Raw genomic sequence first — 15,557 nt, 5'->3', positions numbered from 1 at the left:
TTGTATGTCAGCATAGAATGTATGCCTTGCAGTTCAACACAGTTCATTTCCTTCTATAGATATATGTTCTCTGTACAAACCTGGAATGCAGATTTTTTATGCTCATGGAAGAGGGGAGAACTAAGTTCTGGGATCTTAACCTCAGCTTTGGACACAAAATCTAATTCTTCCCCCTGTGTCTGACTTTTGAGGAGGTACAACCAACCCCCATATCAATTGTTATTGTATACAAACTTGAATGGGTCCTTATTTTAAATATTCAATGCTGACAGCTTTCACTGTAACTTGAGTACTACTACATTTCTCTTCCCATGGTCTGATGTGGGGTTCTACATCAGGCCATCCATGTTCAATGTTTTTGATGTTCATGCATTCAGAAAAGGAGTATGAACAACATGTGAAGCAGCAATGTACTGTGTATAGGAATATTGGTTTTGCAACTTGTCCCTAGAAATATAGTATTAATTAGGACTCTCAGATGTGGGAATGTGACAGGGCTGGGGTGCTTTATTTATAAGCAAGTCCTTCCTGCAGGCAAGCTGTTAAGCCTTAAGGGCATGCAGCCTGGCTAAAAACTCCACTCATTTATTTTGAAAACATGAATTCAATGGTACTGATGTAGAAATGCATTCCTGAATAGAGCCTGAAATATAAGTTCCCTCTTTCATAGCAAAGGCTCTTCAGTATTGAGGTCTGAAAGGTCCATGTTTCATCAGTTATGTTAGGGGTCTTTGTTAATGCTTTCCTTAGTGGATATGCATGTTAACTGGAACACACACTGCAAAATACCTCCCAACCCCCTTTGCCGGTATCAAAAGATTCAGTTTTCCTCTGTTGCTAAACTTTCTGCTTTCCTGCCAACAGTCTCCATTTCAGTTATACGTATATATATGTTATACATCTATAAATTTGTGGACCAGCAAACAGGAAAATGTAAGATACAAAATATCCCTGTCATAATGACTACTGTTCATTTTCATACACGGTTAACTGAGGATCTCAAATGGAGAAGTTATGAAATTCACAGACCCTGTTAAGAGATTAGGTGCACCCAATTGCACAGTATAAGAGGCCTTTCATCTAACACAATAATCCCCTCGTAATATGCATTGCCCATATACAATAATGATTTAGAAGCTTGCTGTTAACATTCAAATTCTGAGATATGTGAATTAAGAGTCACTGGCCAAAAGACACCAGGGACATCAAGGCCAAAGGTTTAAGATTCAAGTACCAGCACCAAAGGATTTTGAGAGGTTCTAATGTAAGTTCATCATTCAATTAGTATACCTTTGAAAACCTACATGTAAGCATTTAACCTTTAAAAATGGAGGTAGCTAGTAGTAATAAATGTGTCTATTCTCATGTATGTACATGACTCATGACACAAACAGCTGTTACCTTAATTGTGTACAAAGGCAGATCTGTGCTAAAACAGAGCTGCATCCATGAGCCTGAAGATGTGGGAGAGGCAAGAAGAGTGTTTATGTCCATGTAGTTCAATCTTACCTGCTTTGGGGCTGTCCGAGGGCCTATCTGGGAGGCAAGTCAAGGCCTTCAAGTGGTATGCTTTCTTACTCTGCAAGAACCAGAACAAAGATTTGCCAGTTACTGTAGTAAGACAAAAACAGCCTGGAATAAAGCACTACAGACAAAAATTACTATTCATAAGATTATTTTTTTGTGTGTTTTGGTTTAATTTAAAACACATTTCCCTTACGTAAGTAAATAACTGTGGTTGAGAAAACATTAATTTGCATGACTAGAACCCCAAGGCCTGACAGAAAATAAGTGTAACTTTCAGCATGCTGATAGTACAATTGGTTCCTCATCTGGAAGTAAACAAGCCTACTGTAACAGCAAGAGAGTACTCAAACTCAGTTTTCAATTTCAGTGTGGTGATGATTTGCCCTTTTTATCACACAACTGCAAGGAGAAACATTCCAGCCTGGGAGACTGAGTTGGCCAGCAGCCACGTTTTGAATTAATTTGAACTTTTTTTCAGAGCAAAGAGTTCAACTTCTGGATGTGGCTGCATTATAGTAATCAAGTCCCAAGAGAATCCAGGCCAAATCTAATACACTGAGGCGCAGTTTCACAGCAAGTTAAACGTGGCATTGGCAGCTATAACTACGCGGAACAGAAAATATACAACTTACTGTGCAACAAGTCAGCTTGGCAAGGCGGCCTGTTAACCAAAGACCGTTTAATCTCTTGTATTTCAAACAGAAATTCCACATTTTATGGGCTAAGTCGCCGCGTAGGCTTTTAATAATCTGCATTCCCTTTATCATGGGAAACATCTGCAGGCAGGAAAATGAGAGTAGCTTCTGCTGTTCTGCAGCCAAGCAGCCTCCTGGTGCGGTACCTGGCAGAGCTGCGGGAGCCGGGCCCCCCCTGCTGGGCACCGCTGGGTGGATGTGTAGGTGTCCTGGCCTCCTGCAGCAAAGGGACAGCAGGGTCTGTCTGCTGTCGTGGTAGCTCCTCTCAGCTCCATTTGACAGTTCAGCTGAGGCGTTTCTAAACTAGTCACTTAAATTTCCTAAGTGCCTTGCTCCTTCTTGCTCACGTCTGCTGGTGGTGCTCTCTGAGTAGTAAAGTTCTTCAGGTTGCTTCCAGTATTGTGTATGGAAGGGCGGCTCTCCAAATTACACCTGCCAAGCTGCAGGTTCCTCCACAGCACGCTTCCTCTTCCCACATTAACCTGCTCAACAGCAAAAGCCAAGACCAACTTGTTTTTGTATGATTCAATTTTGTTTCATATTTATCTCAAATCTCTCTTTTATGCCCACAGTACCTGGAATTTCCAGTATGCTGTAATATATTTGTTGGATAGGTGCAAGCTGTAGTTTCAAAGATTTATATGGTTGTCTTTCTAATGTTCTTTAATGCTTTAAAAATAAATGTTTGAGGGGAAAACCCCTTTTATTTTTTCTTTTAGCTTTGTTCCGATATTAATGAGTCTTATTTCCTTGAATAGCTTAGGCAGTTTCCCAATTTAATTGTGGAAGTCTTTACAGTGTGGGTTTGTCTATTAAGCCAGAAAGAAAGCAAACTTTAATTGCAAAACCACAGAACTAACAAGATGATTCACAGGAACCAGTGGCACCTAGAACTACGCTCTGTAGTTGTTTTGGTCAAGCACCGTAAGACATTTAGTTGTGAAGGCAGGCAAACATACACCAGGAGAAACATTGGCTGGGGTTAACTGGAATTTTATAGTTCAGATGATTTCGTGCCCTCCTGAACCAGCATCTTTGTCACAGGTTTAAGACAATTAAAAAAAAAAAAAAAAGAAAGAAAAAAACAACAACTTGAGCGCAACCCAGTCAGTGTTATAAAATACACCGTGGGTCTTATTAACAGTCAACAGTAGTTAATGGACAAAAACGCAGTGCTGTACCAGCTACACCTCCTGTACTGGGGGGAGCAAGGCAGCGGCCTACGAGGCCCTCAGGTGGCGGCCATAGGCAGCGCCGGGCAGGGGAAGGGGCAGGGAAATGGAGTCTCTGCCAGCAGGGCGCTACGGACTACAAGTACTAGAGTGCACCGCGCGGCAGGTAGCCGCAGGTTGCTCCCGGCGGGCTCTGTGCGGCACCCTAGGTAATGTAGTTTACCCGCGGAGAGGCGCCTGGCAAGCTGGAGGCGGGGCTGGCCGAGAGGCGGACTACAACTCCCGTCAGGCCGTGCGCCGCGGCGGGGCGGGAGGGCTGCTCCTGCGGCCGGTCGCCGGCGATAGTCGCGACTTGGGTGTCGTGTCGGGGCGGCGGGGCCATGGACAGCCGCTGCTACGGGTGTGCGCGCAAGTTCGGCGTCTTCAAGAAGGAGGCAAGTGTCGCGACAAGCAGGCCGCCGTCGGGTGTCACCCGCCCAGCTCTGCCTGCCTGTTAAAAAAAAAAATAACTAATTAATAAATTGGTTAATTAATTAATTAACAGCGGCGTTCTGTGTCCCCGCAGTGCGGCTGTGCCAGCTGCGGCCGGGCCTTCTGCTCCAGCTGCCTCAGCTTCAGCGCCGCCGTGCCCCGCTGTGGAGGCGGCCCGCAGAAGGTGTGCAAGCAGTGCCACGGCAGGCTGACCGGGTAAGGGGGTTGCTGAGGGGGAGCCGTGCCTTCTGTATACACGGGCACGCTGCCTGTGCTGTGGAATTCACAGAATTTCTAGGTTGGAAGAGACCTCAAGATCATCGAGTCCAACCTCTGACCTAACGCTAACAGTCCCCACTAAACCATATCCCTAAGCTCTACATCTTTACAGTTACAAGCCCTGCCGTCGCGGAGCTGCTGTTTTGTGAGCTGTTCTGTCCAAAGGCATGTACCACGGTTTGTGAGGCTGTGCTCTCTGGTGTCAGCGTAGCCTGAAAGAACTGCATTTAAATCTTCATGGATGGACCCTGAATATCTATAGATGTCCTAGTCAGAGGAGACCAGGTTACACGCCACCATGTGTTTGCTCATCCTTGCAAAAGCGCAGCATTTTCAGAAGTGTCATAGTTCAGCAGCTTAACGTTATTATCAAAGTATTACCTCTGAGCAAACAGCATCTCAGCTACTCGTTTTTGAGAGGTCTCTACTATGTGTGACCTGAAAACTTAAATTTTGAAACTTAGAACTAATTTGCTTCTGAAAGAAAAAAACATGCAAATGTATTCTGTAGATTGCCTGTTGAAAACAAACAAATTAATTCAGTAACAGTGTGGGTCATACACGTATATGAACAAGTAACACGAGTACATGAGAGCCCCTCTCTCTACCAATTCCTCCATGTTCTCTTCCTTCTTTTGCATTTCTTTTACCTCCCTTCCCTGCTTTTCTGCTAGAGCAAGGAAGTTCTGCTGACACCAGCAAGTGGGAAATCTTCTCGTTTTGCAGTTGTCTAAAGAAGAGCCTTGTATTCCACAGGTCTTTACTTCAAAAGCACTGGCTTGTGAAAATACCATCAGCTGTTGATATCAGGTGCAAATACAGAAGTCACAGTATTCCAGCTTTGAAAATTTCTGACTTCCCATACTCCAAACCCATTTATAAAACAGCCCAGCCTTTTCCCAGGTCTCTCTTGTTGATTTTTTTTCCTTGTCTGTTTAATGTCAGTACTATAGAGTTACAACAGAAAAAAATTGTTCTCTGACTGAATAGCTGGTAGATAGTATGCATAGACTGCTGTTCTGTGGGCTGCACGGACTGAAGTTCTTCATGCAAACAGCTTTCACAACTGACACCTTTGAGCTGGAAAGTGGTCCAGTAAAGACATTGCCTTTGTTTGTTGTTATACAGGCCTTAGCACAGATGTGTTTGTAGCTTTGCCTTCTAAGAATAAATAAAATATGCTACCTTACGTAAGTGTGTGGTTTAGCAGATCAGCGTGAACACAGGGAGGTAGGACACAGTTACACAAGACATGATTGTGTTGTGCAGTGTTCAAGTGTCCTAGAAGAAGTCATCGTGATACTGGTGATTACATAATCATTTTTGTAACATTTTATTTAGCTTATGCATTATATAATTCTGTTTGTTGCATGCCACAACCCCTTTCAGAGAGTTGTACGCTTTGGAAGCTAATTACACTGGGAGGCTCATCTAACTGCTCACTCTCTGCTTGCTGAACTGGGATGTGCATGCTCTGGAAGGTGAGGGTATTTCAGCCCTGCCTGGTGTCCGTATTAACCAATTCTTTGTTCAGATGCAAAACAACAGGAACAAAGGACTAGAAGTGAAGTTCCATACTGTCCAAAGCAGCTGTATCATCTTAATCTCTTTCATCAGCTAATCACCCCCCATATTAATGAGGTTATGAAAGGGACTCTACCAGGAGGTCAGTAAACGTGTATACCGATTCCTCTTGGGTTCAGAGAATAAATGACTGAAGCCTTTAAGTGGCTGGAGCCTTGAATTCAGAGATGTCAATGTTTTTGTCTTTCAGACAGGAACCTCAGAACAGTTCAGCAAAATGGTCACCACCAGAAAACTACAAAAAGTGAGTAGCACTTGCCAGTCACCCAGTTGTTTCTGTTGTAGAGTAATCAGAGAATGGTTGAGTTTGGAAGGGATCTCCAGAGGTCATCTAGTCCAAACCTCCTGCTCAAGCAGGGTCACCTAGAGCATGTTCTGGGCCCTTTCATATTTCCCCATGGAGACCACAAAAAGCGTGGGGGGTTGTGTTGTGATGTGGGTGTTTGCTTGATCAGAATTAAGGATGGGGCTTTTGCTGTGCTGTTTGTTTCTTTTGTTGTGAAGGATATAGGGCACTCTTTTTACTTTTGAATAGACTCAAGAACAGCAGCCTGCCAGTGTTTATCTGTGACTGGTTGTGGCTGGCTTGGAAACAGGAGCCTGGTGGTGAAATGTTCCCTGGCTCCTCAGAGATGGTGCCATGCCTACTACATTTATGAGCTGTGGTTTTCCTTACTCTTGGCAGTACCTTGTTGTGCCAGTATGGGAGAGCCTGGTACAGGAATGAGCGGTTTCTGTTCTCTTTTACACTGACATTCTTCACATAGCCTGTTGGGCTCACAGAGGGTGTTTTCATATTTCAGGATTTAAACTCCCCTCTTTTCAATTGTTGTGTCTTTTTCTATCCTTGTCACAGGCGTGTAGCAGCTTTTGAGGCTAAGCAAAACCAGATGAAAGGACAACAGAAGGCAACTGCCAAATCCCCAGGTCAAGCTGACTCCAGATACCAGGGGCTCTCAAAAGAGGATAGAGCTATTGCAGAGAGACTGCAGAAGCTCAGAGAGGAAAGGAAACCCAGTAAGTTTTGAAGAGCACTGGAGATTCTTTGGGGTTTTTCTTGAAACTGCTTCTCAGTTTTAGGGCAATATCTTACCCATGAAATCACTTCCACATTTTCCATTGTTTGGGGTAAAAGTCTGGGTCAAACACAGTAGCAGCAGAATGAAATGAGCTTTTTTTGGCCAAACCATTTTGCAGAAGTTTTTCTGTGGTTCATTTTGCTGGACCACAGTGGTACCAGTCTCCATGGGATTATGTTCTGGCCAGCCTTGCTACACAGAGGACAAAAAGGGACTCTGATCCCAGTCTACAGCAGTCAGATATGGGGCTGCCTCAGGGTGCTTGTGGGAGAATAAACTTTTTAAAATGCTATACGGTCTCTAAAAGGGAAAGAAACACTGCAAAGTGGTTACCTTGTTGTATAGGGTATTTTTTTTCAGCCTGATAGGCCTGGGATTATGTTAAAGAGTGTGGGAGCAATGGACTGTACTGCCTAAATGGCATGCATTTCTCTGCCTGTCCATGGTATCCCTAGTCAGCTGATTGCCAAATGAGGTTACAGTAACAGTGGTCTTGTGGCTGGAAGATAAAATGTGGAGGAGGCAGTGACTCGGGAGAAGAGGGTAGCAGTTAGCGTTAGGGTAGCATCCAAGTCACTGCTGCATAACTCCTCCTTCAGATCAGGGGCCGAGGGAGGTTTTTGCTCTGGTGTTCAAAGCCTGATTCCAGAACAAAATACAATCTCACTGAAAACAAATAGCTTCAAGTTTTTTTCTTAACAGAATAACCCCCTACCTTGGGTTATTCTGAATTGCAGAGTCCATCCCTTCTCAGGCTGAGATCGAAGCTAGGTTGGCTGCGCTGAAGGAGGATTACCGGGGACCTGTTCCATCCACGCAGGAAATGGAAGACCGTTTGGCTGTCCTGCAAGGAAGATGTCCTCCTTCCCAGGCTCCCAGACCAGTAAGCTCCTGCATCTGTTTGACCAGCAATGTGTTCTGAGCTGGCACAGTAATTCCTGTGTCCCAGCATGTTAGTCTTTCTTTGCACTTCAGCTTTTTTGTGTCCAGGTAGCTCATTTTGCATCATTGCTTCACTAGCAAATGGCTAACTTTTACCAGTATGCTGAATCAATTTCAGTTATATTTTCCATAAAAACAAAGGAACATATATAGTACATGTGTTGTTTTTAACAATAGACACTAGACTTTTATCCACCCTGTGTTCTAGTTGTATCTCACAGTTGTTATTGTATCCCTTTTGAACAAAATCCTGTTAATTATTCCAGAAATGGAAGCCCAGGGAAGTAAAGTGATTAGCCTGAGACCGAAGAGGAAGGAGTTGGATTTCTGTCTTCAAGGCTTATATGAATGATCTTGTCCCTGATAAGTTGTTTCCTCGTGCTCCTTTTTCAGCAATGCTGTGCACACAGCTGTTCTCTTAGAACTCAGTGGGGCTGGTGGTTGGCACTGTTGAGAATGGGACCATGTTTACTTTGAAGGTAGTGGCAGAGCTGGGGCTGGGTTTCAGCAGCATCTATTCCTATACATTCAGCACCTCCTTGCCTTGTTTAGCTGATTGCATTTAGAGTTGTGGGCATTCAACAGCTCTGAGAATGAAGCCTTGAAAGTCTTACACCAGATACCCATAAGCTGAGACTCACAAGATCAGTAGATGCATCTTTTTATGCTGATTCTCCATAGGGTGATATTGCTATCTGACTTTTCCTTTGGTTGAGTATGCTGCTTTCCTCTCATTTGCTTTCTCTTATGTCCTCCTTGTTTCTCAGGTACATCGACCCCCTGATACCAGAAGTCTGACACAGCAAACAGATGATCTGTTAACTCAGCTGGCTGAGGAAGTTGCCATTGATGAGCATTACAGTCCAGGAGCCCAGCCTCAAGGTATCTATTTTGGATTCTAAAGATCTGTGTCTTTCTAATAATGTATATGTTGCCCTGTTCATCTTACAGGTGAGCTTGGTGTCCAGTTTATCTCCCCATTGTGACTCCCAGATTGACTAAGAACAGCCATCCAGCTTCGTACTGGGTTTCATCATCTTTACTTGAGAGATGGTTCCATTTTCTCAGGGTTGTATTACTCAGATTGCTTCTGTCTCTTTCTGTAAGGCCACACTTCCTAGGGAGGAGCTGCTGCTACTCCTAATGTGTCTGTGCTCTGTTGTAAAACATCAGAATGTGGGATACCATTACTTTTCCAGCTACAGTGCTTCCTCTGTAATCTCCCTGTAAAGTGCAGATTAGCTCACTTTCTTTTCTTCATGTACAGCGTGGATCCTGTTGTGTCATGCCTTCTCCCATTATTACCTGGATTAATGGAGAGCTTCAAGCTTCTCCCATACTGTCTGTTGCTTTAGTGATGTTGGCTGTACCAAAGAAACACTGCTGCTGAGTCACCAGCATGTTCTTTCTGCCTGTCTGTTTGCAGCTGTTAGTGGCCAAAACTTGAATGACCTCAATCGGGAAAGTGAAGATTTTGCTTGCCGTGCAAGTCTGGACCCAAAACAGCTAGAGGAAGAGAAGAATAAACTTCTGGCAGAGGCTGCTGCTGAGCTGCGAGATGAAAACACTAGGCAGGAAAAGATCTTAGAAGTTGCTAAGAGATTGGCAGTGCTCAGAGGTCAGGACCCAGAGAAAGGTGGGTAGCAGAGGAGAATACAGTCCCAAGAGAGGGACCAGGTTCCTGTGTCAGTAATTTATTTTCTGAGAGACTTTTTATCCATTTAATTCCTCTGTTCTGCAAGAAACAGACTGATTTTGTTGCCTGTAAAGTTGTAAAGATTCGTTCATCCTGAAATCAGTATGAAAAATCGGTATGAAAGACCTTAGCCGTAGCATCTTAACCTCAACTAAGACATCGAGGCTGGAACTGTAAGGATGGCCTGCTTTGTCTTGTACCTTTCTTTGAGATAAATCTTGCATGCTCTGTCTCTCATTCGTGCAGTTACACTGGAAACTTATAAACTCCCTGACAGTGATGAAGAATTGGATGAGGAGGAAGCCATTCGGAGAGTGCTAAAACAGGTCAGAAGTGGCACCTGTGGCCTTGTTTATCTTCCTTTCAATCATTTCTGGTGTGTTGTTTTTTTTGTTTTTTTTTTTTTTTCCTTTTTTTCTTACCCATTGAGCATGCAAATTGTGTTTTTTCTGTTCCAGGGCAGGGTCTCATTCCTTCCCCTCCTAGCATTGCTAGCTCCCATGCAGCGATTCAGCTATAGGAGATAGACTTTTCTACCAGTCTGTTAAAGTTCTTTTTCATTCGTTGTTAGTGTCTCTTGCGGTGTGCGTCTTTCCTCCAGCCCTGCTCCCACTCTGCTTGTCCTTTCTTACTTTGTTTTGTTTTTTCCCCCACCCGGCTAGAACATGATGAGATGTGGGCCGTTTAGCACAGATTATGCCTCCATTTCTGTCTAAAATGTCTGTGAATTGTTTTGCAGGCAGACATGAGCTTTCTGTGCTCATATTCCTGGCTGATGACACAGACCACGTGTATGGTTAGCATGACGTTGAGCATCTGCTGATAGCTGCACTGCAAAGCAGAGTGCATTAGTTTAGGGCCCCTGCTGTCACACTGACTGTTCACAATGTACACACAGTATTCAAAGTGCAAGTAGAGCAAGCTCACAGCTGTCCAGAGAACACCAGACTGATGTGTTCAGTCATCTCCAGTTACTGCATGGGGGCAAGGGGAAGGGAGGGAGGTTTAGAGTCTAGAATGAGACTCCTAATTGTGTTCTAAACAAGAGGCTTCTTTCTTTCTGTTACTACCAGCTCACAGAGGAAGTGGCCCTGGATGAAGCAAGTGGATTCAACATTCCTCCAGATCAGACCACCCAGCCAGGACCCTCACAACAGAACCTGCATAAGAAAACAAAGCAAAAGGTCAGTGAACTGGTGAGGATCTCTTGAAATGATGTGCTTCAGGATCCCAGGAGAGTACAGCTCTGCAGCAAGAGTTTGATGTATCCTAGGCTCAGTGCAGTGAAGGGAGTAAAAAACCAAAACAAACAAAAAGAGCTTCTCCAAGGCAGACAAGCTGAGAAATCAAACGTCTCAGGGGCGTCTGCATAGCTGACCAACCCTGAGCACAGCTGTGACTCATCCTTGTACTTGTAAAAGAAATTACTCATACCCTGAAATCCAAATCCTTTCAGGCTGGCTTTCGGCTGAATGGGATAGTGTCCTCTAAACCCAGAGAAGTCAATCAAAATTAGCTTGCCAAAGTGGATATCAGAGAAGGGATTTTTAACTCACCCATATAATTAGACCAAGAAGGCCATGGTCTAGTAGCATACAGCCTGGAACGGGGTAAGCGGGAGGTTTTCCAGTGCTTTCAGCATGTGCAGAATAGACTCTAGGTAGTAATCAACCATCTGTGTTCTCTTGAAACGTCAGAGGAAGGAATTAGCAACAAGATACCCTACATTCAGAATGGATTCCAGTGTGTTATGGAAATACGTACACCTTCTCCAATGTATATTATGTGAATTAAATGGACCTGTGAGTCACAGACACCTGACAGTCCTGTCCCTGGTAAAAGAAATTATTTAATTGTAAGCATTGTTGCAAACAACCATCTCATAGGTATGTCAGCCACCTTGCACTTTCGGGATCACTGATGTAAAGGCTAGTGCCATCTTACTGCTGTTGTGTTAGGAAGCTGCCTTTGCCAGTGTGCAGGCACTCTATTTTGGTGTGCATATAGCTGTTCAGTTCTACAAAGTCTCAGTAAAGCACAAGGAAACAAGGGATGACCTTTGTGAATATGTTCCAGATTGTGATTTCAAAAGATCTTTTCAGCCCAACCTGAGGTGCAGATCAGTGGTAGGAGTCTTTTGGCAAATCACTTTCTTTGTCCCTCAGTTTTCTTTGTATAATGTGGAGAAAATAGAAACCTCAATTTTTCCCAGCTTCCCACCACTTTCCCTCCACACACAGCTCCTTTCAACAAAACCAGTTGATCGCTTGCCATTGCAGCAGGAATTGTCTGTCACTTGGTCTGGGCTTCAACCTTTAGCACAGTCCAGGCGATGCGGGTGTATATTGCTGTAGGCACTGAATTGAGGGTGTTTACCTTCCGGGGAATACAAATTCATAAGCAAATGCTGGTAGTTTCTTGGGTGTTTATTTAACAGTCTAGATACGCACATACATGCATATGGAGCCTATCCTTGAGCTCTGGTCAAGTTCATCTTGACTTAGGATCAACTGAGAGTGAACATCCTTGGGCTATTTGATTTGTCACCATGGCCATTATGCATTACAATGGAAGCACTGTGTCTGTATTGTGTCTGCTACGGTTTGAATTCCATGTCTGTTTTCTTTGTGAATTAGAGCCAGACTCCAACCAACACAGCTCTTGCCAGGACAGATGACAGTGACGAGGATGAATTACCCTGGTGCTGCATCTGCAACGAAGATGCTACTTTGCGCTGCCATGGCTGCGATGGGGATCTCTACTGCCAGCGCTGTTTTCGGTAAGTCTTGCGATCCCTCTTCGTCTGAGGGGCAGGTCACAGGTAAGCTTGGCCGCTTTTGTTTGTTCATCCTGTTGGGCAGAAGAACAGAAAGTAGGAAGGAAGATTCGAAGAACCCAAATCTGAGCTGAATGACCAGTAGTTACCCCAGGCCTCGGGGACTAAACTGGCCCTGGGCAGCAATGCTCTGTCTGTTCTGCTCCAGCACATGTTTGGGCACATTGTTTGGCCGATCTCTGGAGCAGCTGATGCACGTGGGATGGGATAAGTGAGTCCATTGTTTAGTGACTTCTGTGGCTTTTTAAAGACGTTGATGAATAATCTAGGCTGGATTCTCACAAGAGGGGAGATCAGACAGTATAAATTTCTGAGGATTTTCTTAGGTTGAGACCGTGAAGTCTTAAACCACATTTAAAAATGTCAGGTTGTTGAAATATATGGAGAAACTGCTCTTCTTCAGTTGGGTCTTGCAGTGGCTACAGTCTTACTGCCTAAAAACCCGTAACTTGATTTTTGACAAAATGTTGCTGTGTCAGATTTGGAGGGTTAATTCCCTTGAATACAAAGTTATTCATCACAGCCTGAGTGGTTTCTTTTTTTTTTATGTCTTAAAAGCATTGAGTAGTTGGCTGTGTTCTCATTAATTCTGGATGACATTTAGGTAGCAAGATGTTAAGGATCTGGTTGGGAAAGTAAAGGATGCTTTTATGTGTATTCTCATTTCCTGCAAAGGGGTTTTATAGAGAGATGAGAATGGAAAATGTACTAAAATCGTAAGAAAACATACAACTGGCAATATCAGATGACTTAAAGAAAAGAAGCAAACAACAGATCAGCCAAGCTTCTATAACAGCAGAACCAGTGGTGTGTCAGGTGAGTGAGTATATCAGTTGTATGCTGGAGATGTGAGCTCATGTCTTACTCAACACTGCCAGCTTCTCAGCATGGTTAAGACAGCTGCCAGTATGCTGCATTTTAGCCGTGACAGTTATTTTTCAGAGCTGTGTGGAGCAGACTGTCATTTTGGCTGTTGTCATAGGAGTCACTAACATGCCTGTGAATCACAGACATGGTGCTGAAAGTAAGCTACCAATTACAGGAATCTGTCAGAGAGGGAAGGAGTCAGAGAGGCCTGTTGTCATTTCCCATGCCAGCAAGCAAGAATGAACAGAGCTTTTCACAAAGTACATCAGAATCTTCTGCTCCAAATAAGTGTTTCAAGTAACCAGTCCACATGGCTGCCAGAGGGGTCCTATCAGTTAGTCCTTGGGATAAGTTTCTTATAGGGCTGCTGGAAGGCATCCTATGCAGTAGCTAAGGGTGAGTTTCCTGGCTGGGTGTTTACTCCTGACTGCAGCTTGTGTTTGCTTTTTAGGGAAGGCCACGATGAGTTTGACCTGAAGGACCACCACACTTCCTGCTATCATCTTCCTCGCAAGTAGAGGTGATCACATTCTTCATGGGCAGAAAAGGAGATGGAGAACGGGAAAAGAGGGAGTCGGCCAGATGGGAAGACTCCAACTGGATTTGCAGCCAAAATGGGTGATGTTTTGGACAGTAAAAGGATGTGCTGTAATCTGAGAGAGGCTTGGAGGGCATCTATCGTTGTCCTCACGAATGCAACCAGAAAAGTGCTGGGTTTGCCATGCCTGTTTGGGATAAATAAGGACTTGATGTGAGGAGGTGGATATGCATCTATATATTTATAAAGTCAGGCGATGTGGGTAGCAGTAAAGATGTGTGGTTAAGGCAGTGCTGGCTGATAAGCAACTTCCTGCTTTTGCTAACTTACACATTGGTTCACAAGGCAGCAAAGCACTTTGCACTAAGAAACTGTCTACATCATGGTCATGTGTGATGAGAACTTCCAAAACATAATAAAAACTATTTACGGAGGCCTGTGTTTAAAGTCTCAACTGGGAATGCCTGATAGCTCTTTACGAAGTGTCACCCTCCTGTGATATCTCAGTCCTTCTGTCAGGTGGCTCAGGGGAAGATAGTAAGAATCATGAAGTCACAAAAAATGTTTCTGTGGTGTTGCTGGGGAGGTGCAGAGGAGTGATGGTTACTCCGCCTTGATGAGCAGTGTTGCTCCTGTACTTGAAATGAAGGTTGCTTTGTAAAGGTAATTTGCTACAAACACACTGCATTGTGATCTGCAGTGGCAGTGCCTAAATTCCACATTATTTGTTAGCACGTTAGTCTGGAAGAGTTGTGTGTTAATATTAAGATGGGGTTTGGCTCTGTTGGTCCCCTGGTAGAATAAAGATGCTACTTGTATGATGCTGTTTATCTGGCTGTGAGAGAAACTCAGTTTAATTTACTTATATCCGTCCCTGGAGATAGTTCAGATGCACGTGACACATGCCAGTGGCCACAGCACCCAGATTTGCTTGAAATACCTGACTAAACTTTCCAGAAGTCAGCTGTAATCGGTATGAGCTCTTCCCAGGGCTACAATGTGACTTCTGAGACAGTTGTCTAAGGTTGACAAATTCTAGGAGTGTCAAAAAAAAAATTAAAAATAAAATCAAGGATTTGTCTTTGACAGAGGGTTTCCAGTGAATCTTGCCTGTCTGGTTTGACATCACCACTCCCAGCTGTCTGCCCTGCCCTGTGCTGAAGGTCACTGCCTCTGTAGGTGAGGTAACAAAACAGTATTTGCCTGCACTTCAGCCACCCCTGCTCAGAGCACAGTAAATACCTTAAACTACCTCTGAAGGTGGGTTTATGTTGGGCTGGATCAGGTGCTTCAGTAGTAACCCGTATCAGACAATGTGGAATAGTAATACTGCAGGTTGACCCAGCAAGAACTGCTAATGTGTGTGTCAGCACTGTCAAAACCCTTTGTTAGGAAAGGGTAGCAAAACCTGACTCTTGTGGAGGATGTTCTTTCCCCTAAGAGTCCTTGCTTCAAAAGTGCCTGCCACTTTGGGATGGACAGAGAGGAAAACTACTGAATTCTTCTGATGCAAGAGTTTACAATGAGTCCTGTGTTACACAAGATTTAAGTAGATAGTTACTGACCTGAGGGGTTTGCAGTCTTCAGAATGAAAACAAAATGCAGTTCTAGCTTTGTATTGTTGTGGGAATGATGCTTCATTTTTATTTAACCAGGATAATTAGTCTGTCTAAAAATTCTCTCTTAGATTTAGGCAAAACACAAAGTATTTAACCTGTATAGAAGAAGATGCAAATACCTGGTCTTATATCCCATGTAAGGCTGATCCACTCCCTTGGGCTTCAGCCTGGGTCTCCCAGCTTTTGCTTCCTCAACAACAAAACTTTGAGCTCCTTGTGCAGTTAGGCAGCCTGAGTCCTGTGAACCCTGCC

General features: G+C 44.0%; 1 protein-coding gene across 5 annotated transcripts; it reads left to right on the top strand.

Moving 5' to 3' along the window:
- Positions 1 to 3,670: 3,670 nt before the first annotated feature.
- ZFYVE19 (zinc finger FYVE-type containing 19) lies at positions 3,671 to 14,119 on the top strand. 5 transcript variants are annotated; one of them, XM_084521393.1, is made up of 12 exons: positions 3,697 to 3,828; positions 3,960 to 4,081; positions 4,901 to 5,047; positions 5,919 to 5,972; positions 6,585 to 6,745; positions 7,545 to 7,690; positions 8,517 to 8,631; positions 9,176 to 9,385; positions 9,692 to 9,771; positions 10,519 to 10,629; positions 12,082 to 12,224; positions 13,600 to 14,119. In XM_084521393.1, the coding sequence occupies exons 1-12, from the start codon at positions 3,775 to 3,777 to the stop codon at positions 13,664 to 13,666; spliced, it is 1,410 nt and encodes a 469-aa protein (XP_084377519.1). In that variant the 5' UTR covers positions 3,697 to 3,774; the 3' UTR covers positions 13,667 to 14,119. The 5 variants fall into 5 exon arrangements, with proteins under 5 accessions (XP_084377521.1, XP_084377522.1, XP_084377520.1 ...); XM_084521392.1 differs by having other exon boundaries at positions 9,692 to 9,821; XM_084521395.1 differs by lacking the exon at positions 4,901 to 5,047 and having other exon boundaries at positions 3,671 to 3,828.
- The last annotated feature ends 1,438 nt before the right edge of the window (positions 14,120 to 15,557 follow it).

This window comes from Aythya ferina (assembly GCF_964211825.1).
Source record: "Aythya ferina genome assembly, chromosome: 5".
NCBI lineage: Eukaryota > Metazoa > Chordata > Aves > Anseriformes > Anatidae > Aythya > Aythya ferina.
Note: the sequence above shows the minus strand (reverse complement) of the source record. Positions and strands in the feature narration are given on the sequence as shown.

Excerpts from the sequence above, each read along its gene's own strand:
- ZFYVE19 (XM_084521392.1), top strand. The coding sequence starts at position 3,775 with ATGGACAGCCGCTGCTACGGGTGTGCGCGCAAGTTCGGCGTCTTCAAG. Across the intron at positions 7,691-8,516 it reads CTTCCCAGGCTCCCAGACCA|GTACATCGACCCCCTGATAC; the intron begins GTAAGCTCCTGC and ends CTTGTTTCTCAG. Across the intron at positions 10,630-12,081 it reads ATAAGAAAACAAAGCAAAAG|AGCCAGACTCCAACCAACAC; the intron begins GTCAGTGAACTG and ends TTTGTGAATTAG.